The 27,804-nt window shown below is 40.1% G+C and overlaps 4 protein-coding genes across 4 annotated transcripts in view; 2 read left to right on the plus strand and 2 right to left on the minus strand.

Annotated features, from left to right (window-relative positions):
- LOC140952535 (MAP kinase-activated protein kinase 5-like) overlaps nt 1–12,115 on the plus strand; it is a 29,407-nt gene extending 17,292 nt beyond the window's left edge. The window contains exons 8-14 of the mRNA XM_073401960.1: nt 6,024–6,104; nt 6,939–7,126; nt 7,666–7,789; nt 8,681–8,820; nt 10,701–10,837; nt 10,953–11,060; nt 11,573–12,115. Coding sequence (XP_073258061.1) covers nt 6,024–6,104; nt 6,939–7,126; nt 7,666–7,789; nt 8,681–8,820; nt 10,701–10,837; nt 10,953–11,060; nt 11,573–11,646 — 852 coding nt within the window. The 3' untranslated portion in view covers nt 11,647–12,115. The remainder of the gene's footprint in view (nt 1–6,023; nt 6,105–6,938; nt 7,127–7,665; nt 7,790–8,680; nt 8,821–10,700; nt 10,838–10,952; nt 11,061–11,572) is intronic.
- Nucleotides 646–2,755, plus strand: LOC140952534 (E3 ubiquitin-protein ligase TRIM71-like). The gene has a single exon (XM_073401959.1). The coding sequence runs from the start codon at nt 707–709 to the stop codon at nt 2,663–2,665; it is 1,959 nt and encodes a 652-aa protein (XP_073258060.1). The 5' UTR covers nt 646–706; the 3' UTR covers nt 2,666–2,755.
- A 2,157-nt stretch (nt 12,116–14,272) lies between the features above and the next one.
- Nucleotides 14,273–16,310, minus strand: LOC140952538 (uncharacterized). Its single transcript, XM_073401963.1, has one exon. The coding sequence runs from the start codon at nt 15,706–15,708 to the stop codon at nt 14,788–14,790; it is 921 nt and encodes a 306-aa protein (XP_073258064.1). The 5' UTR covers nt 15,709–16,310; the 3' UTR covers nt 14,273–14,787.
- Nucleotides 16,311–18,277: 1,967 nt separating this feature from the next.
- LOC140952539 (uncharacterized) lies at nt 18,278–27,730 on the minus strand. The gene is made up of 7 exons (XM_073401964.1): nt 27,592–27,730; nt 26,537–26,734; nt 25,695–25,945; nt 21,289–21,993; nt 20,386–20,776; nt 19,362–19,603; nt 18,278–18,666 (listed from the first exon to the last, which is right to left on the minus strand). Exons 2-7 carry the CDS (start codon nt 26,717–26,719, stop codon nt 18,423–18,425), a joined length of 2,016 nt encoding a protein of 671 aa, XP_073258065.1. The 5' UTR covers nt 26,720–26,734; nt 27,592–27,730; the 3' UTR covers nt 18,278–18,422.
- Between the last annotated feature and the right edge of the window lie 74 nt (nt 27,731–27,804).

Genomic DNA, 27,804 nt, shown 5'->3' on the forward strand with positions numbered 1-27,804 from the left:
CCGCGCATTTTGTCTTCAACGCTTATCCGGGCCGCAGTGCTACTTGTCCTCTTTCCAGCTGTTCAAACAAAAACGATGGTCACGCGGTCGCTTTTACCGATTTCTACCGTTGCTTGTAAAGGACCCTTTTGTGTGGAAGTTTTAAGCAGTTTCTATGGTAGGTTCTTTGTTGAAGAAGGCCAATTTATCAACTTCACATCGTCCCTCCACTTGTGCCGCCATTTTTTTTTATTTGTTGACGCCGCCTCGCTTTGGCGCCCTGAAATCGTGAAAGCGAGTCTTCCGGAAGTCAACCAGTTTACCGGAAACTGTTTTCGCATGGTCCGCATAGTTCTAAAAATAACTTTTTTGGGATTAAGATATCCCGGCCAACGCCCTGAGTGTCCCTCTCTGTCCTATTATGGCTCTTGATCAGACTGATTATGTGATGTGTTGTAACCCCAGGTTTGTCCACAAAATATCACCTTTACAAAAGCTCGCTCCTTTCACTGTAAATATTATTTGTTGGTCATGTTTATCTGAGCAGATTAACGAATTAGTAAAAATCCAGAATTAAATCATTCTCAAAAATCAGGAAAATGTCAAAACATTTCAAGGAGCTGCTTGTGATTGGTTAACTAACATGAAGTGACGAGGTCGCAAGACTCGATTTCGCCGGTCACCCTTTACAGTCTGCGAGCCATTTTTCTGCTAATGACAATTCATCATGGATATTAAGACCTTGTTATATAATCTTCACGAAGAAGTATCCTGTTCTGTGTGCATGTGCATGTTTACTACACCAAAGCAGCTACCTTGCTTGCATAGTTTCTGCCTACACTGTCTGAATGGGATTCAAAGAACAAGCGGCATTCATGATAAAATTACATGTCCTGAGTGCAGGAAACAGTTTGTCATCCCTGGAAGTGGAAATCCCAGCGAATTTCCCACAAACTTTCGCATTAACAGATTGCTGGATGTTTTGGCGATAAAAGAGTGCAACACCGCAGGCGTGAAATGTGGAAATTGCGACAAGCGAAGCGCCGAAACTTTGTATTGCTTTCAGTGTTGTTCTTTCTGGTGTGCAGAATGTATTTCAGCTCACAACATCATCCGAGCAAACAAACAGCACAAGACACTTGCCTTGAAAGACTTCCAAGATCAAGATATCGAGGCGGTGTTAAAGCGACCTGCCTTTTGCCAGACGAAGAACCACGAAAACAAAGAGTTGGAGTTCTTTTGCAAGGTGTGTCAAGTCGCCATTTGTAACGCTTGTGCTGTTACAGAGCATGAACGACATGCAAAGGTGATTCTGGAAACAGCACAAAAAGAGAAGAAACTACAAATCGTGTCGCGCATTAAATCACTGAAAGATATAGAACAAGAAAAGAGAAATCAAGTTGAGAAAATCGAGCAAGACAGTATTGAAGTTCAAGTGCAAGTGGCTGACGTGAAAAGCAAAATACAGAACAGCGTGGAACAAATAATTGCCATCATCGAAGCGAAGAAACAGGATATTTTTAATGCAGCTGACAAAGAAGCAAACGACTGCCTCAAAGGGCTCGCATTGAAGAAAGACCAAATTGAAGATGAGCTTATAAAGGTTCAATCTGCAATCAAACGAACTGAGACTTTGTTAGAACAAAGCTCCAACGCTGAAATTCTACGATTGAGTACAACATTTGTTACAATCCTTCAAGAACATGGCGTACAAGTTAACTTTGACTCTAGCATTCCCCGTTTTAGCTATATTGACAATGTAAAGCTTATTAACATGTTGAAGACTGAAGGTATAGGTAATGTTAAAACTGCTTTCAATGAAACTAAAGCGCGACAAGCTCAAGCAAAGTGTTTCAGACCTGTGCTGTCTTTTGGAGAGGAAGGCAAGTCTTTTGGAAAGCTTCAAACTCCCTGGGGGGTGGCAGTGAATGATCGTGACGAAATAGCAGTCACTGATAACAGCAGAGTGTCAGTATTCAGTAGTGATGGTACCCACTTAAGATCATTTGGTAAGGCGGGTAGTAATAATGGTGAATTTAACTGGCTTCGAGGGGTCGCGTTTGATAAACATGGCAATATTATCGTGGCAGACTCTGGTAACCACAGGATCCAAGTACTCAGTAGAAGGGGCAAGTTTCTTAGTAAGTTTGGTGAAAAGGGAAGTCAAGATCACCAACTTAGAGGTCCTGAAGGTGTATCATTAACTAGTGACGGTGATATTATTGTTGTTGATCGTTTTATTAATGAAATATTAATCAAGATATTTTCCCCTAATGGAGAATGCTTATTTGAATTTGGCAGTAAAGGTTCCTTGCTTGAACCCTGGCACTGTATCCAACAGGGAGAATATTATATAGTTTCAGACTTGGGTGATCATTGCATCAAAATGTTCGACCTTAAGGGCAACTTTATATTTAAATTTGGAATGAAGGGGAACAAGGATGGAGAGTTCAATAACCCTACCTTCTTGTCAGTTAGCAAAGAAGGTTTGCTAATGGTTTGTGATAACGGCAACCATAGAGTCCAGGTATTTGACCTGAGCGGGAATTTTGTCACAAAGTTTGGAAGTAGAGGTAGCAGGGCAGGAGAGTTTAAGTTTCCAATCGCTACAGCAAGTCTTGGTGATGGAAGGGTGGTTGTGTCTGACAGTCGTAACAACAGAATCCAAGTGTTTGATCAGATGTGATCTTTCCAGTGTCAGACTATTGCATTTTGTCTCAATGTTTTTCGTAGCGTCATGGAGAGAGATTGATAAATAAATTGTTAAGGATCGACATTTTGATATCTTTGCTTTCGCTTACAGTGTAAAACGATAAATTTTACCGTATTTGAAAAGTGAATTGGGACTCGTTTTTACGAACTTTGAAACTCATTAATCGTTGCCATTAACAACGAGTTTTTGTTTACGTAATCATCAAGTATTGTGAATGTTGATATTTTTACGTTTGCGATATTTGTGTTCGATCGATAATTTTTCTATGCCAATTGTACAAAGCTTATTGGTGGTTATTACTTAGTTTGGTTGATTGAGATGCTCTTTTTGGACGTCACGTTTCGGATACGCAAGTGCTGAAGTTCGATTTGATTAAATTCTTTCTTTTGATTGAATTGGGTATTTAATTTATTTTAGTGTTCAAACAAAGGACAGTTTTTGGTTTTGTTTTAATTTATCTTCTCCTGATCAATCAAAGCTGTAAAGATAAGTTGAGTTCAGCCAAACAAGTTCTGTTTTTGCCATTTTGTTGTGTTTTGAGAACTTTTTATTGAACTGGTCTGTGTTTGGAGAATGAAACCCTGTCCATCAGAGTTTCTCAATCAGACCGTAGAAACGTAGTCTATTCATGATTGTTTGAGGAAGAGGTGTCAAGTATACGTTACACGTAGTCTGTTCATGATTTTTTGAGGAAGAGGTGTTAAGTATACGTCTTTTGTTTGAAAGCCTTTGTGAAATATTCATAACTAACTGGTTCGCAAACAACTTTTGAGTTAATATATCGAAAAAGGCGGGACTCATTAGTATTGTTATAGTATTCCAACAATAAGGTTCCAAACGACAACTTGGGTACTGAACACAAAATGACGAATTGTTCTTTTGGTTGTAACAATATTGTACATAGTATATTTCTCTTCACGCAAACATTTTTTATAATTTTTGTATTAAGTAGGAAGGGTCATCAGATCAAAGACAATTTCCGGTTTTTGAACATACAAAAACCAATGAATCCGCTCACCGGAACCGTATCTTTTTGAAACCACTCTCCAGAGTGATGTAAGAGCCCGGAAACACAAATTCGGGTTACAAAAAGTGGTTTAAAAAATGTCCGGACGGAGCCTAAAACTTTAAGAGGAGGGGGCTGAGATCTGACGCTGAGCCGATCTGAGCGGTTTCTTGCTGGTGGAGGAGGGCTGGGGTTTTTAAAATTGTGAGTCAGCTGGAATGGGCAAATGCCTTCTCCTAAATCCCCCTGCTCGTTTTCGCTTGCGAAAGTCTACTAGCTCTTTATGCTTCATACTTGACGCTATTTAGTGTGTGTAAAAGATTTAATAGTCGTCATGGGCTTCCTTTTGAACTCTAAGAAATCATTCACCATTCATTCTGAGTGAAGGCGTTTTGTGGAGGGGAGGCGGGTCTGGCCCGCGTTGCAGCCGGCCCACGCCTTATCTAGACCTTTTAGTATATATGCGCGCGACGTAGGCTAATGTGTGGTTCCATAAAATATGCATACCACTCCTACGGAACGGATCTGATTTTCCAGGGGGGAGGGGGTGGTCAATGTGCCTAATTTTTCAGTGCGGAGGTGGGGGTACCCCATAGGGAAATATTTCCAGAGGGTTTTAGTGACGCGTAAGAGAATAACAAAGAAAAAACACAAACATTTATCACGACAATTTATTTGCAAAGGATAAGGATTAATGAACATAGCGAAGATATTTTGTCAGTCCTTTGGAGTGACTTCTCACGCGAAAACGTGCCTTATGGTTTGCCATTTTCGAACGGATGGCCGTTGTCGAACTAATTTGGTATTCGTTTGAACGGCTCGGGGTGTCCGTTCCAAAAAAAATTGTCATCCGTTCGAATGGCTCGGGCTATCTGTTCGAAAAAAATGTCAACTGTTTGAACGGCTTGTGCTATCCGTTCGAACGGCTTCAGGGCTATGATCTATCCGTTTTAAAAAAAAGGTCATCCGTTCGAACGACTGTGGCTATCTGTTCGAAAAAGAAATTCAATTGTCGACCGTTCGAGTGACTGAAGCTATCTGTTCAAAGATAAATGTTAGTCGAGTTTCCATCCCAAAACAATTTCGTCGCTAGCCATTGGCGTCGAACGATCTGTTATTATTGAGTGGTCACGTTACGAAGTTTTTTTACAAACGCATCATGAATACTGTCTCAGATCTCTGCTCCTTTGTAGCCATCTTCGCTTTCATATTATCATTTGATTATCGACAGTATCGATATACGTTTTATTCAATACTTAAGGGGTTTTTTTTCAACAAGTTTCCCGAAAATAATATTTTTTATCTTCTACGCTTTTGTAGTTTATGAGCCAGCGGAACGAAACTTTCATATTCCTTGCATATCAAGAACACAAACAGGAAAACAAATTCATTTTAATTGGTTACATTCCTTCTTCACTTGACTGTTTCTCTATCACTAAGAAGATACAAAGAGTCTTTTCCAGCACGTTACACTTTGCGTGACCATTTTCTTGCAAATGAAATCGGCCAAGTTTATGTAATTGTGGATAACTTTCTCAGAAAATAACCTGGGAAATTTCTCGACCTTCGCCGCCATCTTGAAAATTCTACATCCACAATGCATCGCAATCCCAGTGCGCACACCGCCTGGAAATTTCACCGCAAACTCAAATATGCAAATTTCGATACTCACACACTGTCTTATCGCGCGACGAGGTCCTGATCTCTACTTCTTCAATTTTTGCTTTCGTCTTGATGCAGTGAGAGAAAAGTACAGTTGTATTTCCCACGAATTTCATTTGCGTGTGGCTGAGAACTTGTCATGACTTGAACGCATAAGGAATCGCTATCGGTTGTAGAATTCAACAGAAAATACATGAAACTCACAAAATTTGTTTGCCTGGGTACGAGGCTAGACACCGGGAAGAGTGCAGGGTGAGACAGGCGAGAAACATCTAAACACCTGCTCGAAAAGGATGTTTCATTTCTTTCCCCTCCTCTTCCCCCTCTGTGTCCTTTCGTCTTATACCCGCCCGATAAATTACACTTGCTGCTTTTCCAAATACTCCCCTGCTTTCAAAATAAAAAATAGCGACTACTCGCAAGAACATCAACACGAAAGACCCGTGAGCGTTTACTGCTACCTAACCTGCGATCATGCTCACCCTAACCCTATAATCACGGCGGTTATCAATCGCCCGAAAAATACGCGTGTATTAAAGGCTCTCGGTTGATGGACACCTCCTATTTACTTCCTCACTATTAAACTTGAGAATCTACTGTCACTATTGAATGTTATTGTGTGTGCAGCGGAAATAACAGTGGTTCGCGCTTTTGGCTTCGTAGGTGCTGGAAGCCCAAAGGATTCACCGTGCTCAAAAGTCTGGGAGATTTCCTTTTTTAACCAAACCATACACATACGACAAGGTAGGATTAGTAAAAGCTGTTGACTGGCCTGTTACTTAATACTTTTATATTACTTACATGATGTCAAGTGGTTTTTGGCGTCACCCTTGGTGCAGACTCTGGTGCAAAGTAACGAATAACTTTATCTGACCGTGGAAGGGCACCTTCTTACTCGTCTATCTGTAGATCTTGTTAAAACTGTGAAAACAAGGATATAATTTAACGAATAACTTTATCTGACCGTGGAAGGGCACCTTCTTACTCGTCTATCTGTAGATCTTGTTAAAACTGTGAAAACAAGGATATAATTACAGAACCCGTCTATAATTCGTCTTTTCGTTTTCTTGCGAGCGAAACGTCAACGAAACATTTGGTTTAAATCAGAGGACGGTATCTTTTGCCGGCCCACGCCAATACAGGTTTCTATCAGTGTTACTGATCGCGGACAGAAAGGTTTACGTTAAAGTGCCCATAACTTTTTTTTAAATTCTTTCATCCGAATTTACACATCAATCGATGAAGTTTGCCGAAGAATTGTTGTTTTATTTTTTTAATGAGTTTTTTAAGTCTTCTAAATCCTATGTTTTCGCGATCGACTTGTTCCGCTGAAACGAATGCCATAATAAGCTCACGTGAGTCAGGAACTTTTTTGTTAATGCGTCTAACTGAACCTCAGCAAATGGAGCGAACAGGATCAGAAATTTACCGGTTGAAGTTGTTTCACATACACGCACACATTCAATTGGACGCTAGTTTATTTATACTACAAGAAAAGGCAGTCTAGTACATTCTACCTTGTTTTTCTGGCATGTCACGTGAGCTTTACCAACCTCTTTCTGTATTTTACCCCCACAGAGTTGTGACATGTGGTCGTTAGGTGTGGTCATCTACATCATGTTATGTGGATACCCCCCATTCTATTCAGAGGTACCTCGTAAACAGCTTTCACAAGGAATGAAGCGGAGAATTATGGCTGGAGAGTACGACTATCCTGAAAAGGAATGGTCCAAAATATCACCAGAAGCCAAAGAAGTTATAGCAAGGTATGTCACCTTAGCAATATGAATCGAACCATAGTGATAATGTAATGAAACCATTTTTCTGCATTCATTTTTCTGAAGGTAAAGCAGTATAGTTGTCATTTTTTTAAACCTTCTGATCGTGGTCACTGTCAAATTTTTTGGCTTTTTGCTGAAAGCAATTGAAGGTTTCTACAAAAAGTTTGTTTTATTAAGTTAATATCAGATGTTAAGTAAATTTGCCGTCTTAAAGACATTACACCTATATAAGTAGCAAGAATTCCTTCACTACGTTTTAATTCCGTCTCATCATTTTCCGAAACGCCCTCGCCCTGTTTATCTGCTGTGTTTTAGCCCAAGTGGCTGCATGCAGCCACTAACCCGGCAGGAAATACATCAATAACTGATATCACGCCTGTTAACGATAATTAAACAATACTCTGCGACCGTTTAACTTATCTCCGCCCTTCACCCTTCTATAATTAGCTGTATTCCTCGCGAAGTTCTTCTTTTTCTTTTCTTCTTCTTAGTAAAATTCAGTATCGATAACGATCTTTTTGTAGTTTATTACGGGTGGAACCAGCTCAAAGAATGGCTGTTACCGAGTTGCTTGAACACTCGTGGTTAAATGAAGGAGTCGTCCCAGATGTTCCACTTGATTCTCCTTCAATTATTGTATCAGACGAGGTTTGTTTTCAATTTATATTTTTGATCATGTCATAAATGCTACTCAGGACTGGGTGTATTTATTGCTTCCTATGCCCGCAAAAGGTTGAATATCAATCCATGATTAAAGTTTTGTATTACCACTGAAACGGAAGCTGCCAGGAGCCATAATCGGGATGAAACAGGTTATGGCTCCTGAAACTACCGAAGAGTGTTTTCCCAGTTGCTCCTGAGATGTCAACGATTATTCTAACTTTTAATTCTGTGGATGAAATCTTACTGCTAACTTACACCATTCAATTGAATGCTACCAAGCTTATCTCTTGCCTGTTAATTACTGAAAGAGTGGTCATTTCCTTTAAGTCTGCATGGCTCCATTTAAATGAAAGTTGCTCTGTTTATTCATAGTTAATTGAGTGGAATGGTTATGAAACTCGTCAGACTCCTTTGTTATATGTTTTTGTGGACCTGAAAGTGCACAACGTTCAAAAGAATTCCTATCATTTTGATTGTATTGACCAATAAAAACGTTGCATTAATTTATTCCGTAACAATTTGCCAACAGAAAACAAAGGATTGTGCACTTTCAGGGTGCTTCCAACATAAACTGCAGCACTGTTGTTTTTATCATTGATGTTTGCCGCTTTTCATAACCAGTCTCTTCTAATAACTATGGTTTATTATGCTGTAAAAAGGACCTCTAGAAGATAAAATCTACATCTGAAACCGTGAAAGCTGCTGAGCAGTGCTTCCCTTTGACTCAGTTTTTGTGTTCTACACGGTGGTCGTAACCTTAACGTAAGAAAAAGATCCCAGCACTATCGCTATGCAGCATACTGTAATACCAAGCATTAACACTGAAGTTTTTTTTTGAAAGAGAGTGTGGTTGCTATAATATACTATTTGTTACAGGAAGCATTCCGTGATGCCATGACTGCACACTCTGCTCAACTGACAAAGATGAGACTTCCTGATCGCGCCATCATGCTCAAAGCTGTTTCCAAAGCAAAGAACCCGATTCTCGTAAAGAGAAAAAAGATGTTTAAACTCGGGTTAGCGAGAGACTCTTTTTTTTAATTCAATTTGCGACAGTTTGTATTTGACGTGTTCCAAGACACCACTTAATCCCAGACTATTTACAGCGGTCTTGCCCAAGCGACTATACTGCTATATAAGACACATACACCATGCATTCATGATCATCTTCTAGACAAGTCACACAGGTCTCATCATGGCTTCATTTAACGTGCTTGTCAAACTCCTTCCCTCCTCACGCACCCTTTCGCCTCTCCCCTTGTTTCTTCATTGGCGTTCGTCGCTTCCTTTCTGCCTCCTGTTTTTATTTCCAGCTTCCTCAATTTCTTAGGCTATGCTCGAGGTAAGTATCTCGTTTGGCAACCTAGATTTTATATAGGTTGCCACCTGTTCGACAGCTGGTTCGACATTCGGTCTGGTCACATGTATTTTCAAGGTCAGTATTTTCTGTACTTTTCCCCGTTTGTTTGTAGTATTTTCTTAGCCATGTTCATTGCTTTGGTTGTATTTGTTTTCAATTCTTTCCTTTTTAATCTTTTTCTGCAACCGCTGCCGGGATTTCAGTCTTACAAGGGAGCCCAAAACCCTGTCGGATTACCGGCGCTTAAGACTGCTATCCCTCGAGGCGTGTCTTTTCCTATATTGTCCTCACAGTACCACTTTATCTTTCAGGTTGCAATTCCCTAATTTCAGCATTCCTTTCACTGGCTTCGGTTTTTTCTCCAATCTTATTGAGCGTCTCTAGCGGGATAGCAGTCAGTTGTTGCGGTTCAGTTCTCGCAGTATGTCCGGTTTCTTATTTCCGTATGCGGGGTTTTCAGTTTTTTCGTTTCATATGCCTATTTTGGTCTACACTGTTTAGTGTTCGTGCTTCCTAGTTTTATTCATGCGGAGTCAGTGCATGAATTTGCTTTACTTGCATGCTGCTATTCCCGTTGGGTTTTTTAAGGTACGTGTTATTATAAGCTGCTGCATTTTCATGAGTGAGCCATTGTTTGGCTTGTGCTTTCGTTGATGTTTTTAGCAAAACCAACAGTTTTTGTTCCAAATAAATGTGTTTTGTGGCTCCAGAGAAGAAGTTGTTTTACGGCAATTTTTGTTGCCTGACTCTGTCGAGCGTGTGTTAGAGCCAGGGGCTTAATTTCTGTAAACTTTATTACGCCCTGGTCTTGTTTACAATTTGTTGGGAATTGTGGCTCCAGAGCAGAAGTCGTTTCGTGGCAATTTTTCTTACCTGACTCTGTCGAGCGTTTATGGGGACTGCATGATTTGTGCTAAATTTATTGCCCCCTGGTCTTGTTAATACGGAGCAGAAGTTGTTTTGGGGCAATTTGGTTTCCTGACTCTTTTGAGCGTTTTTCTGTAGTGTGGGTATCAAGGCTGGGGGTTTTGAGTTTGGGTGTGTGGGGTGTTGTCTTCCTGTTGGTAGTGCGATGTCTCGGAAAGCATTATTCGTACGTACATTCGTACTTACCTCAGGAGCGTGGACAAGATTGGTGTAAATAGGATACTATTTACACCAATCTTACCCACGCTCCTATGTTAAGTGATGGAGAAATCGGGCGGCCTCTTCCGGATGGAGGATACAGGCCCGAGATACTATGGGCTGAGATGCACGGGTGGAAAGAGGGAAAAACAAACCATCCGAAAGAGGTGCCATGAGGTGGAGAGCGGGCAAGGCGAGGTGCATAGCCAAAACAACAACCTCCGTTTCTTGTCTCGAAGATGATAATGAATGCATGGTGTATGTGTCTTATATAGTCGCTTGGGCAAGACCGCTGTAAATAGAGCGAGGCAGAAATTGGCGCTCCAATTTATTAGCCTCTGATCTATTACAGAGCTTCCGCGCGAGACAATTAATTCATCATTTAAATAACATCGATTTCTTTTCTTTTAGATCATTTTTTAAAAATAACCAGTCATCGGCGACAACAGTAGAGGCTGATAGAACAAAAAATGACGAAGCTATCAAGTCACTTAGAGACGTCATTGCATTCTGTACCATTCCCCCTCGGCCACCTGAAGGAGCTTCAGGTTTGTCAAGACAGAGCTTGTTTTCTTACCATTGCTGTGTCGCTTGCAGATGGCTTTTGAGTGTACAGGAACTGTTTAATTTTTATGTTATTTGTTGTATGATTTCTATACGCAGAAACATTTTGTCCAGAAGAGGAGCTTCAAAAACTCGTTTGTCGTGCAATGAAGCAGAATCCAAATTCACAGTGTCTGAAGGATGCTCTCATTAAACAGTCTTGGGACGGTACTGTAACTTTAATCTTCTGTCGTTTGGGTGGAGCCAGTCAGGGAAATCCCCTTTAGTGGTTTTCTAGGTTTTGGTACCACAGTGGGTTAAGAAACCTCACTTGACAAATGGGAACGCTTCAATTTAAATAAACGTCGCTCGACTTTTAAGGTCTTATGTTAATTTGGAAACTTTATACCGCTGTGCAGTAATTTTTACAAAGCCTCTTGCCTTTTTTCTAATAAGTACTTGTACGGTTAGAATGACTTTAAGTGATGGGTGAATTGATCGCGAGCTTATTAACTAGCCGTTTAAGAAAAGAGGTTTTGGTTATAAAAAGGAAAAGACAGCTGAAGTGATCTGGAAACATTTCACTGGCGCATTTTTTTTCTTATTAAGCTAACGGCGATGTTTGCAATTTAAATGCGCTTAAATTATCTAAAACCCGTGTCATTTGCCTTCTCCTTCCAGACCAAGGAATGGCTTAGTGAACCTCAGTATTTATTTTGTTCTTTTATTGTGTTTTCCAGGAGAATGTTTCTCTGGTTCAGTGGACAAACGTCACCTAGCATTAGAGATAAAGGACATCGTGAAGAAAATGTAATTACATGTATTCCTTGCAGAGAGGGTGGAAACCAGGTCTGAGAAGTGACAGTGTCAGTTAGCAAATAACTGTGTAATGTTATTTGTAAGACGTTCACAAAATACCGTTGCAGTAGCAAAACCGAATAGTTTCGGAACAAACAGAACTCAGTTCAAAGTGAACTCATGGAGGCGATCATTACTCAGGCTTACTCCAACGGTCAGTAATCAAGGCGGCAAGACCATGTTACCAATGACAAATCATTTTGCGAAACCTTGAAAACTGCTTCAAGAAAACGTTGTAATTGTCCTTTCGGTACTGATATAATGGCTGCGGCCTGAGGACTTGCAAAATATGAATATGTAAGTTTGATCCTTTGTGTGCCGACAAAAAGATATATTTTATAACTTTTAAACAAATTATATTTTGATATTATCAACATCTTCACACAATAGGGCCATTTATACGAGGAAAAATAAGACGCATCTTACATAAGACGCGTCTTAAATATGACGCGAACTGTACCATTTATACGAGCATGTCTTATCTAATAAGACGCGTCTTAGCTAAGCCGCGTAAGCCGCGTCTTATTTTAGACGAAATGTGCCGTTTATACGGAAAGTTCGCGTCTTATTTAAGACGCGTCTTATGTAAGACGCGTCTTATTTTTCCTCGTTTAAATGGCCCTAATGTTACGTTTTACCTCCACAAAAAAATCGTAGTTTTAGTACACCGGTAAATTTTAAACTGAAATTTAGTCGGTTAGATTAACTTAGTTAGATTGTATTTATCCCGTCAATTTGCGCGGAATAAAACATTTTTTATGAACTTTCCCATTCTTTTACGACGCAAACGTCTTATTCGAATTGTTTGATTATGCATTTATTAGTTTGACACGTTTTTTTCTACAACCATTTATTTCATTAACGTTCTGGGGACAGCACCCTCGAATATGCAGAATTTCTTCCGTTTTACCACCACTTGGTTTAATTACAGAAATCCTAACGAATTAACTTTTAAAACCGCCCCTGATGAAGACTAGCTTTTGTCTAGTCGAAATATTGGGAAAATAAATTTGTAACCCTTACCTGTCCGATCAGCCTTACCTTCAATTTTAACTGTTTTGGAGGGTTTGAGGAAGTTGGGATACAGTGTGAGATGATTGTTATGAAGAACCCTGAGATGAGTGTTTCTAGCCTGTCATTTGTTCTTGATGACTATATTGATCACAAAACACATGAATCACTTGTTGCAGAGAAGCAATCGAGTTTACAATTTGTAATGAATAAAGAGCATGCATCTTGTGGCACCGTTTAGCTGGTGCGTTACAGATCAGTTATTTTCCACTTTACGGAATAGGTCTAAATGTATGTGAAGTGATTTTCTGTAGAAGACTTTTTCATTAGCCCCGACTAGAAAAACTGCAACACAAAAGTTTTGTCAACAAATATAACTGGAGATTAAAAACCAATATGCAATACTTTTTACAAACCACCTACATTGTATATTGTTCATTTAAAAATAATTTTCATAGAAAGAACCCAAAAGCACCAACAAAATGTAGTAGAAAGTATAATTCAGAGGAGCTTTCGAGCCTCGACTTCTATCCCAGCTGTAAAGGGTCAATTCGTGGTCCTCGTCTGAGAACAAAAGTTCCGTTGAATATCTTCTTTGTGCACGATTTGTTAAGGATGGTTCTCTTTTTTTAAGTATACCTTGAAATGTCAGCTAGACAGGGGATATTCAAGTTGTCATTTATCTTTAAAGTTTCTCCTTTGAGTTTTTAGTCATCCCATCAGGCTAAGTTTCTAATTCTGTGCTTTCAATAATGAACATGAGAGGTTAAGGAAACATGATCAACCATAACAAATTTTTTCCACTTCTTTGATAACAAATTTGTAGGTACTTTGGAGAATCTGTATTCTGATATTGCGAAATAAAAAGTTGTATTCGAGACGTCCTTTCTCCCTTTCCTCTTTCATACTAAAAGGGTTGAATGTGTTTCCTTTTTGTTTGAAGAGTCCGCTTCTAACAATATGTATTTCTGAGCGAATAAAATCCTGGCCCCGGTTGTTCAAAAGCTGGATAGCGCTATCCACCTTTTGAACACGTGGAGCTAGTAGTGTAATTTTCATTTGATCGTATTTCCTTTATGTAAGTGCGAAACAATTTTTTTAAAATAACATTGGGCGTATTATTAGGGTGAAATTAGTCATCAAAAAACCGGAATTTAACACCACACACAGAACATTATACGAGTAATCGTATAATGTACTGCAAACACACTTTGTTTTTGTAGTTGGCGTACGGTGGCTTTAAACCCTGTTGCCCAGGCCTAGTTTACTTGTCGTTGTACTTAGCCGTGTAATTAATGTGATAAGACCTCTGATTACTGCTACCTCCCCTCCCAGAGCTACGTAGCTGTAGCGCTTTTGTTTACATTTTTTGAACAAACTCTCTCTCTTTGAGTTTGACAAAATAGAAAAACTATTAAAGAGCTTACATCTTGAGGATTTCTCCATGATATATATCCTGAAAAAACCATCCTTTAAAAGCACATTTTACTCAGGGATCACCTCAGTATCGATTGACCTCTTCAGACAACTGATCAGACTGATTGAATTGTGCTTCGCCTCTCGCTTGCCTAAGGTAGCGTGACCTGGGCAGCATGATTATTGGATCATTAATGAGTCTCTAATTACAAACAGTCAACCAGCAATGTTTTCTGCTGGACAACTGCAGAAAATTGTTTTACGGCTAACATTTTCCTTGGGATACGTAGAATAACAACAACATCGAGTTTGAAACACACAGATTTTAACCACAACTGGTGATGGAATACAATGTGAGCCAAATATTTCAAAATACTGAAAAACAAAGTAAAACAATAGTTTTTGTCATCATCAGTACTGTTATCCGCGACTGGAGATCCGGCAATAGCCAGATCCAGATTTAACAGAAAATATCACGACACCTTGAAGTTTGATTATTAGTTACAAAATTATTTATAAACAACTTATTTTACCCTGGGGCACTATGTATTGTTAACGGCTCCATGGCCACTCAAACAGAGAAATAAACGATTATAATAAACAGCTCTGTAGATGTTAGATTCCGAGGATCTATTAAAGTTATTAGGCACTCTTTCAGTTTCACTGTTGTTTAATTACTGAGTCTTTCCATGTCCACATCTTCCTCCTCATCGAATTCAGAGTTTGAGCTGCCAACAGAGTTAGGCATGCGTTTCCGAATCCTACCATTTGTAATATGTTGTCCTATTCTGATCTCCTTGGACGCCTTATGGTGCTTGTGTTTTGCTCTCTGTTGGTTCTTATGCTGTACCAGGGACTCAAGCTGGTCTGTTAAGCTCGCTAACTTGTTGAAGGTTTCATGATCGTGCTCCAGCGACAGCATCTCTCTCTCCAGGTGCAAACTTTCTCTGAGCATTGCGGCCTCTTCTTTGAGCGCTTCTACTTCTCGCTGAAATTCCCGCTCACGTCTCTGGAATAGTGTTTCCAGTGTTATCTTCTCAGCGAGTAACTTGTCGTATCTAAAAGCCCATTCCTTCGCTTCGTTACCTTCTTCGAACGGATCATCATCGTGATTGGGAGGCCTCCTTGGTTGAAGCCTTTTCTCCAATTTAGCAACTTGCTCCTTTAGCGCTGCAATCTGCTCCTTGTAGAACGTTTCTTTGTTGTTGAAAATCTCATCGCGACGCGACCTTTCTAAAAGCAGCTCCTTTATCTCGGTAGACATTTGCTCTATTTTACGATCCTGCAACGCCAGCTGCTCTTTGTACACTGCTTCCATTGCCCCGCCTTGATCGTTCGACGTACTGTACTTGCTTTTGCTGCTACTGTTGTCCAAGCTCTCAAGCCTTTGCCTTAAATCTCTAATACAATCATGCTTGGGAATATCACCAAGCTCTAGCTCAATTCCACATCCCCCCGGACACAATAGTGTTTTCTTTTCGTATCGTCTTATATCTTTTAAGGACAGCTTTCTACCACTCTGCTCTAGATTGGCATTTGTGGATTGCGGTTTCTCTACATCTGTTTCTGTTTTCTCTTCAGCCTCTTCCATGTCTGGCTTAAACGACGCGTAGTAGTAATCTGTGTCTTCTCAAGCCGACAATTGGTTTTTGCAACTTAGTTCTTGTTAAGAGCCTTGTTGTCGAGCGATTAGGAGAGTTTAAACCGACCCGAACAGTTATATTGCGTTAAAATCATGCCAGAATATTTTGGTCACGTCTAGTTGACCCCAAACAACGCGATAAGTCAAGAAAAGTGATTTTACTTTACGTCTGTTCAGCAGAGTACAATTATGCACTCTCAAGGAGCAGAAACGGATCCCTTGTAACCCGCGAATGGAACCAAAATCCAATCCTTTTGAGCTTCTAACGGCTTGATTTCTCAGTCTCAGTGCAAATCCAACAACATCTTTTTATATCGCCAAGCCACTCTACTTTCTTTTTGCGGCGTGTCTTTCCTTTGTCGTGTTTTTTAGAATTTTAACATAACTCCCGCCCTCGCACTTGAATCTGTCGCTTTGCTGAGTCGATATTGGTTGTCAGGTTTTGATCCTTTAGATTTGTTGCAATTGCATCTAAAAGTAATCGATTTTTACTCAAGAGAAGCTCGACCCCTGCAAATAGTGACAATGATACCAAGCAAATCGGTTCGAGCTCTTAAGTCAGAAACTCTATACTTACCATTATAGTATTCAACAAATTTAGCTTCGTGAATGATATCGATTGTACCGCATGGCTAACATTCCTTTGACGGATTAGATCAAGTTATCTCAGGTCATTCGTCTTTGCGGTTTAAAGGAATTTGCCCGAATAGATTAGTCTGGCCGATAATTTAAAAATTACATGTAAGATCCGACACATGACATTCTATCATCCCACTACAAATAAAGAGAACCAAATCGCCCTATTTTAATGGGGGTCTCAGGTGTATTTTTCAAGCATCTCTGAAAATTAAAGCGGTTGTGGTGGGGGTGGGTTGGGGAGGGGGGGGGGGTGATAGTCTATCTTTCACATGAAACGTTGCCAAAGGCTTATACTTGACACGATCTATCAAGTTGAAAACACGTTGTCACAATGACTCACGTCAAAGTAAATGATATCACGTTTCCTTACTTTTCTTTAGGGTGAGTTGAGTGCACACTAACTCAACACCACTTTACGTGCAAAATGACGTTCGAAATTCTACTCAAAACGAATTGGAATTCGCGTCAGTCTTATGACCAATAAAATGGGCCGGTTTTTTTTGCCAAGAAATAACCGAAAAAACTTCATGTTCCCTTTCCAATTAAATTTGGAAAGAGGCTTCACAAACTAGAAAAAATATTGCGAGAACTTTTCAGTCAAGACAAACTTTCCGAGCCACTGTATATGAGAGAAGATAGGGCATAAGTGGTCACGTGATTGATAACTACTTTTTTATAGGAAATTAACGCTCCATGAAATTAAGGTATTGGAAATTAACGCGACTTGAATTAACGCGAATTTAATGGAAAACGACTTTCGAATAAAGAAAATTAACGCGAAAGAGGAGGTAGAATTTCATAAGAAAGGAAATTAACGAGATTAAGACAGTTGGTGGTGACGACTAGAACAAATTTAATTCAACACTGGATGCAAGAAAATTCAAAACTGAGCTGACATCACTTCTGACAGCGACAACGATGAAGATGAACTCGAAATATTGTAAACCTTCGCCTTAGCTTTTGTGAAAGATGAAAAATAAAGGGTAAATGGAAAGAAATAAAGCTTGTAGTTAATGGTTTTTAGGTGTCAAGAATGTCTGGACAGGTTCTAAAATTGGGGTTAAAATACCGGAAATTAAGAGCGCGGAAATTAACGCTGCACTAAATTAACGTCGCGGAAATTAACGCTCAACAAAATTAACGCGACTTAAATTAACGCGAATTTTAACGATTCGCGTTAATTTCATGGAGCGTTAATTTCCTATAATAAGGTATCCAAAAAAGATAGAGAATAAAACTCTCTTCACCGGTTTTTAAGTCACGTTGCTTAGTTCCATGTTGATCGGACGGTCCCTTTCGGAGATGGACCACACCCTTGACTTCCTCTCAGAATAACTCGTAACCGACTCCCTAACTTAGTGAAGATGTAACAGTCTTTCATTTCATTGTTACCATACGTGAACAAGCACCATTATGTAGCTAGAATCTCTGATCTATGTGCCTGGTGCGAATGCAGTTGTCTTAGCATTTGTGAAAGCTGAGGTGAATGATGCATTTTCTTGATGTAATGTTTTTTTCCTCAAAACGAAACTCAGCCAATAGAAAGAATCACTTAGATGCATGAAAGAAAAGAGAAACCTAACTATATCTAAACTTAGCTGTGGAGAAAGTGGTGGCGCAGGGCAGAGAGCATTCGCCTCCCACCTGCATTATGTGGGTCGAGTTCAAATCCCAGCCTCGACGCCATATGTCGGGGTTGAATTAATTGTTGGTTCTTTCCCTTGCTCCGAGAGGTTTTTCTCCGGGTACTCCGGTTTTCCCTCTCCTTAAAAACCAAAATTCTAACTCGACCAGTAATCAGGTAGATGAATAGCGGAAGAACCACCTAGTGGATGTGTTACCTCTAAATCGTTATTTATTTAAGTTATTTATTTACTAAGCTTGTGAGACGGTCTTGTGATTGCGGTCTGTATCCAATTCAAGACTAGCAGTCGTCGGGTAATCTTCTGGCCAGCTTTTGGCTTAACTTACATATTGATAGTAGTCGCAAAAAACGTCTCTTAAAACTGTTTCCAGTGGATCAGTTAGGATCTTCCCGTCATTTCCTCCACAAATAATCGTGTCGTTTCCTCCATGCGTGTCCACACGTCATCACCTCGTCGGAATGGCGGCTTCTGTTTAACGATCAACCCAAGAAGCTGCCCGAGAGCGTCTGGGCTGCGGTCTGGTGGATTGGGTTCTATTCTTCTGTACTCGCGCTCTAACTCGCGAAGCTTGTCAATGACACTTTGTTTCTCCGCTAGCATATCCACGGCGTCAGAAAAGAACCTGTTACAGAAAAAGACGGTTGTTTGCGGCACTGATGCAAAGGTTTTTAAAGCAATGCTAACAACGTGTAAGAACGACCTTACCTCAACTTCGGATTGAAAAATCGCGATCGTCAAGTTCGTAGAAATATGAATAAATAAAGATGTGGAAAAGACTACCTTAAGGGTTGATCAAACAAAGGGAAAAGGCTTAGTAGAATATTTTGACTGTGATACTGAGTGTCTATGGTGATGTTTTGAAGGCCTCATTTAATTTTTTCAAGTGTATAACCCCACACCCAAGGGTAATTATATTCGACCCTTAATCTTATGGGCCATTTACGAGTTTCAGTACAAAAACGAGGCTAATTACAAAACCTTTGTTGTGAAAATGAGGTTTATTTGCGAGAGAATTAAAAATTATTTTCATATCAATGGCTTCAGTTGCACTTAGCGTCGCTTTGAAACAGAATTTGGGCAATTCGTAAATGACATTTTTGTTCCAGTGATCTAAACCGACTGAGAAAAAGGGACTATTAACTGCCAGTAGCTATTATTCTGGCAGGAATGCAAGTGAACTGTAGCAGAATACCAACATTCATATGCCCTCTAGCCTTTCCTTTCCAAGGCGTTTGTTCTTCGCTTAAGACTGAAAGTCCATGAGAATTTGACTGTTCTATTTTACAGAGGGGAGAAAAGTATACGTGACTTGCTTACCTATTTAAATAAACACACTCACGACAAGAAGGCCCATACAGTGCTGCGTACTTCATGAATATGGCATCCACCCTTCCAACCAGATCGTTGTTGAAGTTAGTGAAATACTCGAGCATGTGCAGTCGCTCCCTCTTATTTCTTTCCTTCTCTGCTTCCTGCGGTGTTCCAAACAGTGATGGTAGTAATTTATGACTCCAGGCAGACACGCCCTGTTCTACTGAGCTGGCAACATGTTCCAGGTACTGAAAGAAGGCATACAATAATAATAGTCATCGTGATAGTTAAGACAAACTGAGGCAAGTCAAGACAAGACAAATGTAAGGGGCACACCTACACCAACCCACGGCCAGGCCAGTACCTCACGCATGCACACAGCCATATCATCCGGCCACTGGAAGCCATGGACAGCTGTTTCGCCCATGCCATCAGGTCTATAAACGGGCGAACCTGTGTTTCACAGACTCTTTACTGCCGGGGAGAGTACATTCGTGAAGCACCCCTTTACGTGCCAGCTCCACAAAACACATGTGGTAGCTGTTGGCTGGGAACCGCATGGCAGTTCTCCCACGGCATGCGCGGCCGGGGAATTTGGATCAGGACAGTTACCCTGATCTGTGTGTCAGTGATTCAATAAGACAAACTAAGTTTGTCCCATCGTGATACGGCCCCCAGAGCCTTCCAGGTATCACCAAATTTCAATACTTCCGGATAATTAACTTGAAGATGAAATTAATGTAATCGAGATGCAAGGTATAGCTAACAATGGTTGTCCAAGAAATAACTTAAGTTAATTGAATGTCTGAGTTTTCTGTTACTTTGGTTTTCATGCTTTTAACTGATCAGAGGCGGTAAGCTCCCTTTAAACTTACATAGCCTACGAGCTCGAGGTAAGGCAGAATGGGGGGGGGGGGGGGGGGAAGGGGCGGATGGGCTCTACACTTAGACTAAGTAGGCTCCAATTTTCATAGTGGATGGGAGACTAAAACTAATCATGGACTGTAGAAGCCTTTAGCTATCTCGGTACCTTCTTAATTGTGTCTGGAATGACGTCTAGTGGGCTGTTAGACGAGTAGTCAAACGGATTAGGACGCCATCTGGGAATCAGATCCGGGTCCCAACTGACGAAAAACTCGTCGCCATCAAGGTCCCCTCCTGAAGATTCGTCAGCGTGCGGGCGGGGTCCTCTCGTTGGAAACACAATACAGTCGCTTAGATGTGCGTATTGTGGGTTGTTCTTGACGAGTCTCAAGACACGTATGTCACCCGGGTGGTAACACGGATTACGAACAACCATCACCTCTTGAGCTACTTGGAATTCTGAATGCTGCACTTCATCTAATAAAGTTGGCTGGAAAACACACTCGCCATACTGAAGCTGGTTAAGGGGATCACAAACGCCAAACACCAGTCTTGATCTGTAAAAAATAAGCCAATCCAATCATGTTTTGGAAATCTTAATTATAACCATTGTGATAGCTGTGTGGTAGATCGAAGGTTTAGTCATCGCCATATCTGTCCCGTCACAGAGAAAAGAATTGTTTAACACTGAAGCGATCATCTACAAAGCCCGCGAAGATTTGAGCAGTCGTGCTCGCGCTGCTTAGTCTATGCTCACAGTCCAAACTGAAGAGCCATATATAAACTTATCGTACAAAGTAGTAACCACCGTTATTGCAAACAAAGTACACAGTAAGCCCAAGTGCGCGCACCAAACTCGTATCAGGCATTTTGAATCTAGAATGAGACGACGGGGGTCACTTTCAGTATTTGTTCGATCATATATAGAGGGGTGCTGGAAGGCGATAGGCAATTTTACATGTCAGTGGAACGCCATTAAGCACCGGAGTGGAATTCGACAAAATAACAACCAACAGTGGCACCTTAAATGGAGTTGCAAGGAAGGGGAGGTCTGGGCACCAGCACCTACCTGGGTACCAGGACCCTCAGTTTGCATTTTGAAGACTGCGAGGGGCTGGCACTTTCGTCGTCATCAACACCACTGCTTTCATTAGTGATATTTTCTTTCTGCATCTTTTTTATCTCTTTTGCACGAAGACTTTTCAGGTCTTTTTTGAGGCGGTGGCTCTCCAAGCCATAATCATGAAGCCGTTCTATCAACTTGTTCTCGCCTTTGATTCGGAGATAATTCTCGGTGAGTTCTTCATGGATACCGAGTTCCCTTAACATGGAGTGAAAATTGCGTTGTAGCGTTGTAAGGCAGGTATGGTCAACCCCACTGTCAGCAAGGAGCATAATGATTTGCTTGTTCAAATAACCCACGGTGTACGGACGTGAGCACTTTACGACACCGAACGTGCTACACGTTTGACGCATGCGTTCATCCGGGATAGTAAACTTTTTCATTGATTTACGGAACTGAACCTTGACCAGGCCATCTCCTAATTGTCGACTAAGAAGAAGAACGCCCTTAAATCCCTGGTACCGAACTTGTACCACACAGGGTTTAGCTTCCAGGCCTCGCACATCCTGAATCCTTTGCGCAAACTCATCAGACATAAGACCACATCCATCTGTAAAAATGTAACCATTTCGTTTCACGTCTTCTATTTCTTCATATTCATGCTCTGCCAAACTGATACTCTGATCAAACGTGGAAAACAGAAGTCCAATCCTATAAACGGAGCAAGAACGATATTAAAAACAATTCAGTCTTGACGTTTTAGAATCACACACATGTTGCTATGATGCAATGCAACAGTGTCGCATTAAAAGTGTATGGCTTGTTTATCAAATGATGAGAAAATGACAAAAAGAATTAGCCTGTGTCAAAACACGTATTACTCATTATCCTACAGGCGTGTTAATGGAGCAATACAACGTTCTTTTAAATCTGAAGAACAAATTTCGAAAAGCGTTTGCTAACTTGTCATCAGTTTTCATTACTAGAGACTAAACCCTGTTCATGTTAAAGATTCTTTATCCCGCTCGTGATAAAATGAGCACATGACATAAAAACAATGGTCTGCTATATTCAACGATACAGGTTAATACTGAAAGATAAACAACCGGCACTCAAAATTTTTCCTTTTAAAATTTGGTCTATAACTTTCACCATGCAACTAACCCGCTTAACTGCACTTCATTTTATTTATAACATGACCGCTACGGTAACATTTAGTATAAACACTCAGAGATCTTGGTAATTCAAGCAATCTGATTGGTTAGCTATCTCGGACTATGACGTTTTATAAAATAACTAAGATTGTACGCGCGTTCTGATTGGTTAAAAACCTATGGTTTATTGTGCCGGTAAACTCATAGAAAACTTGAAGTTATTTCATAAAAGCGATAGACCACACTTTCCATGGGTTTACCGGCGTGATAACCCACTTGGAATTTTGGGAGAACACTCGAAAAGCTTGTAAATCACTCGCCTTCGGCTCGTGATTTACAAGCCTTTCTCGTGTTCTTCCAACATCCCGCGTGGTTTATCACGCCGGTAAACCCATGGAAAGTGTGGTCTATTGCTTAAATATTCACCGCGCTAGGCGGTGAATATAAAGCAGAACAAAATCGCTTTCGTGAACTGGGTGTTTTGCCAAAGTTTCATAGTAAAGCCTTTTTGGAAATACACGAATATCCAAGTGCTGATGACTTTGAAGGCAAGAAAAGACTTCAAGGTGTTTAAACAGCGTGATTTATTGTGAAGTGGTTTACTATAGCTGACTTTTTATACGCTCGAAGCTATGTTTACCACTACAGAGGAAAATGAGGTCGCTTTGTCACCGTTTTGTGAGTTCGGGATTTTCTCGCAAGACCAATTTTGCCTACAAATAGAAGTTAATTTATGGAGAAAAGAGGAAGGCAAATATTTTCGAAAATTGTAGGTGCCAGCAAGTTAACAAGGCAAAGAACTTTGGAGATAAACAACACTCGCCTTGATCGTAGCCGCTGTTGACAGCATTTGCAAGAAGCGACAAAGAAAACTTTCTCATTCGCGGTGAGTTGAGACAAATAAATCTCTACTTTTCCTCTCAGAATTGGGTAGTAATTTAAATTTTCGGCGTTTTCTTTTAAACCGTTGATGCTTAAGCTTACAAAACTCGATACAAAAAGATTAAAACTATCATTTGCCATGTTTGAAGTTACTGCAAAGATCTAACTTTTGCGCATCCACTGTTTACGGCTTCGTGTTCACCGTCTTCACGCTTGCATTCCGCGGCCCGTCAATCAAACTAATCGTTTTTTAATGGTTCTGTTGAGATCACTTCGTGTGAATATACTAAAACAATTATTTACCTCAGGCTCAGTTAATATTGTTGAATAATAATTTTCTGTATGGATCGCGGATAAATTGATATTTACAAGTACAGTGGGTGGAGAAGGATGTCGTATACACATAATTTCTTACAATAGACCTTGTCACGGTTTTCGACGTCATCTTGACGAGTAGGCAAACGCGTGAGAAATTACAGTGTTTGTATGAGAATCTAGTGTCGAATAATTTCCTTAAGACGGCTGTTTTGCAAAAAAATATCAATTATAAACTAAAGCTGCAAAGCAAAGGATCCTCCGAAAAAAATTTGGAGGCTTACCTGTGCTTAAATTTCTCCAGAGGCTTGCTTTAGATTTTCAATATATTTGTCTGTAATTTTCCCGGGACTTTCTTACAGACAAATGTATAAGAAATTTAAAAAGTGGTTCTAGGTCTTCTAGAGAATGTAACGCCCTCAAATTTTTTCAGTAGAATCCTTAGGAGTGAAGCTTTGGTTTACAAATCATATTTTTTTCAGAACAGCCGTTCTACGAAAATTATTCGAAATTAGATTCTCATACAAACACTGTAATTTCTAACGCGTTTGCCTACTCGTCAAGATGGCGTCGAAACGTAGTTACTAAAACAAGGAATGACCTACAATGACCTACAATGACCTACAATGATCTACAATGACCTACAATGATCTACAATGACCTACAATGACCTACAATGATCTACAATGACCTACAACGAGCTACTATGACCGAACGTGTAATCCCTGTAATGAGCTAAAATGAAGATTTTAGAAAAAGACAAAAAAAAAAAAAGATCAGGGGACATGTGTGCGTAAACGTAACGCGTTTAGTCTACTGCATGACGGCCCATTTAACGATGACAGCATCTCTAATTATTTTGCTTGGAGATAAATTTACAGTGTAATAATATATGTATGATGATACTGTGACTTTTGTCCAAACCATCCCTTGCAACCTTTCGCATTAGTTTTATTTTGTCTTGTCTTTTTTCCAAACAAATTGAACAAACACAGTCACCCCAACAGTCGATCCGGAGAGATCTGCAAGGGACGTAAGGGTAGAGATGAACAAAGGAGGCCTTCAAATTCTGACCCTATTCAAAAAAAATTTTTTTCATTTTTTTAAAGTACCCTGGCCTGTATAAGACATCATAAGACCCTTAAATGGCTTTCGGTCCAACAGGATGCTCTGTTTGTAACGCTAAATAGTAAAATCCATATCCCGCTCAGCGGCCCATACCATCTAGGCCAAATAAGGGAGTGCCTGCATGACTTCCGTCAATACAGGGTATAATAGTGCCATACCAGTAAAAACGCGATCGCAATAATCTATTTTCAAGTTTCTCAAGTTACCTGAGATCTAGCCTGCGTGCAGACGATAACTAAACTCTGATTAGTACGGACGGAGTTAACCAGAGTTTAATTTCGTCTGCGCGCAGGCTACCTGAGATCAGGCACAATTTTTGTTGCCTTTTCAAAATGTGCTTGGCAATTTAATACTATGAGCCTAGTGTCACATCCAAGCGTGACACACGACAAACACCATTGTCTGTCATTTTGTAATTCATTGTGGGGCTTATTTTAACTCATTTTAGCTCATAGTAGCTCATTGTAGCTCGTAGTAGCTCACCATAGATCATTGTAGGTCATTGTAGGTCATTGTAGGTTATTCCTTGTTTTAGTAACTACGACACACGTCCCCTGGTCTTTCTTTTTTTTGTCATTTTCTTAAATCTTCATTTTAGCTCATTACAGGGGTTACACGTTCGGTCATAGCAGCTAATTGTAGGTCATTGTAGATCATTGTAGATCATTGTAGATCATTGTAGGTCATTGTAGATCATTGTAGGTCATTGTAGGTCATTGTAGGTCATTCCTTGTTTTAGTAACTACGGGCGTCGAAAACCGTGACAAGGTCTATCGCACAAACATCTTTCACTGCTAGCCTGAAATTCATCCGATTGCTTCGAGTCGTTTTCTCCTCTCAACAAGGGAGTAATAACGACTCGAAATAATCGGATGAAATTCAGGCTACTTTCACTGCTAGTTTTAATATAAACTTATCAATCCAGCAGGGTACCTCTTTGCACGCTTAGCTGCCGTCTTGATCTTGGAAAATTTTCCAAACTTAGTGAGTAGATCGTAGATGTCTTCTTCGGATGCATTCATCAAAAAGCAGGTTTTCTCTTTGAGCTGTGAGTTAGAATGACCTAGAAATCGGTACATTTCTCCGCTAAAGAAGATCCCGCGCTTCAAGATTTCTTGAGAAGCATCCTCCGAGTCCGCTCCTCTTCCCTGCTTAAAAGCCACTGTCATGAGTCTGTCGACCACCTATTGAGACGGAGTCACAGAGTCTCTTAAAGGTGATCATGGCTAATCTCTCGCCTTCCCTCAATGAGGACCCAGTTGTTCAAACCATAACGGTTAGTGTTTTGTGCTTTCTTTTTTCCGATGGACAAATCACTATTAACACATCTAGTGGATAACTGCCACAAATAACACATGTGTTATCCACTGCTCAAACATTCAGCGATTTTTAACCTTTAATTTTGAACAACTGGGGCCAAGCTGCCAGAGGTTAAAAGGAGAAAGGGGAAATATTTCCAGACATCGGATAGGATCCAAAATTACTCAGCAACCGAATTAAAAATAAGTTATGTGGCGTATACGCCACTAATAAATTCATACATATGGATTAGCCTGTTGTAACTTTATGGCGTATTAATTAATTTGACTTATTGATTCCATGAGAAATTCACAGGAAAAAAAAGGAGAAGGAAAGATTTGTTTTTAATGCATGCTATTTTACTTTGGAATGTCCGTGAACTCCTAAATGTCGCAATTCGGACACCCGGTGTGTCTAAACTGTTGCTCCATTGCACATGATATGAGTTGTGTACGGCGTTTCCTTACAGTCCTTACCTGAGGTCCGTCTGTAGATATCAGGTACTCCAGAAAGAGGCATCCACCCTCTACTCTGTCATATCTGATTGGCGGCTGCACACGTCTTCCACGAATATCAATATGTTTTAAGTACAGGGCTCTCTCTAAGTGGCCTGGTGGAGGAGGGTGTAAGAATTCATCTGGCACAAAATACGGCTCCATCGCCGCGAAGTTTTACTAAGAAAAAGACCAGCTAGCTCAGCTTCAGTTTCAGCAGCTGTCAATCAAGGTTAGTTTTATTACTTTTATACTGACTATAACGGCTATGTTTCATTTTTTCGTCATTAAGACATTCATTTTAAAAGCAGTTACCCTAGCGGAATGGCTATCAACCATGATAAAATCAGTCGTTTAGGACTGATTTTATGGAACTTAGACTCAGTAACTGACCCCTCTTAGAGTAATTACTCAACACACAGGTTGGGGTTGGACTAGAATCAAAGCTGCTGTTATTTGTTTAATTTGTGTTTTGTGATGTTCAGTTGTGGTTTCTCCCTAGATCTTTTTATTTATTATTTGTCTTCTCGATCTTTAGTCAAAACCCCTGCCTGCATAAAGATTGCTCTATCAGATGTTTTATAGTCGTGTCATTAGCGACGTTTTTGAGCGACGCGCGTCAACCGGAAGTGGATTTTTTTTGCACACTTGAGCTGTTATTTTGAACAAACTTTTGGGCAAATCGTCTCTATAAGAGTAAAGACACTTACAAATTTGGTAATGCTAAAGCAAATTTAAAGAGAAAAAGGCTCACTTCCGGTTGACGTGCGTCGCTCAAAAACGTTGCTCAAGCTTAAAGACCTTTGTGAAATCCACTGTCGAATTTTTAATATTTGTGCGGCGAAACGTCACCTCTCTGTACTCATGGTTCAGTAATATTTAAATATATGAAATCTTCGTGGATTTACCTCTTCCAAATTTTTGGATAAAAGAAATTTCAGAGACTGCACCAGTTTTAGGAGACGGTCGAGGAATCAATTTCAATAACACTTAACTTTCAACCATAAAATACAAACTCGATCCCCTGCATCTCCTACCTTGGTTTCGCTAGGCTTGAGTTTCTTTCAATTACTTTTTCTTTTCGATATCAGGATGAAAGTTCAGTTTCCAGACAAATTTCTGTGCCATGAAGAATAATGAGAAAAGTATAAGCCTAAACAGGTTTCACCACGCATATCATCGATGATCTCAAGTGTAATTGTTTTCTTGGGGTTCTCGGAAATCTGTTGCTACTTCCGGTAGTTTTCTAA

The sequence above is a fragment of the Porites lutea genome, chromosome 11 (genome assembly GCF_958299795.1).
Source record: "Porites lutea chromosome 11, jaPorLute2.1, whole genome shotgun sequence".
NCBI classification, from domain to species: Eukaryota; Metazoa; Cnidaria; class Anthozoa; order Scleractinia; family Poritidae; genus Porites; species Porites lutea.

What these genes read in the sequence shown, in the direction of transcription:
- LOC140952534 (XM_073401959.1), top strand. Translation starts at nt 707, where the DNA reads ATGGATATTAAGACCTTGTTATATAATCTTCACGAAGAAGTATCCTGT.
- LOC140952539 (XM_073401964.1), bottom strand. Translation starts at nt 26,719, where the DNA reads ATGGAGCCGTATTTTGTGCCAGATGAATTCTTACACCCTCCTCCACCA. An exon ending in TATCTACAGACGGACCTCAG is followed by an intron (nt 25,946 to 26,536) that starts GTAAGGACTGTA and finishes CCGTCTCAATAG; the next exon opens with GTGGTCGACAGACTCATGAC. An exon ending in TTCCAGACACAATTAAGAAG is followed by an intron (nt 19,604 to 20,385) that starts GTACCGAGATAG and finishes GCCTTCTTTCAG; the next exon opens with TACCTGGAACATGTTGCCAG.
- LOC140952538 (XM_073401963.1), bottom strand. Translation starts at nt 15,708, where the DNA reads ATGGAAGAGGCTGAAGAGAAAACAGAAACAGATGTAGAGAAACCGCAA.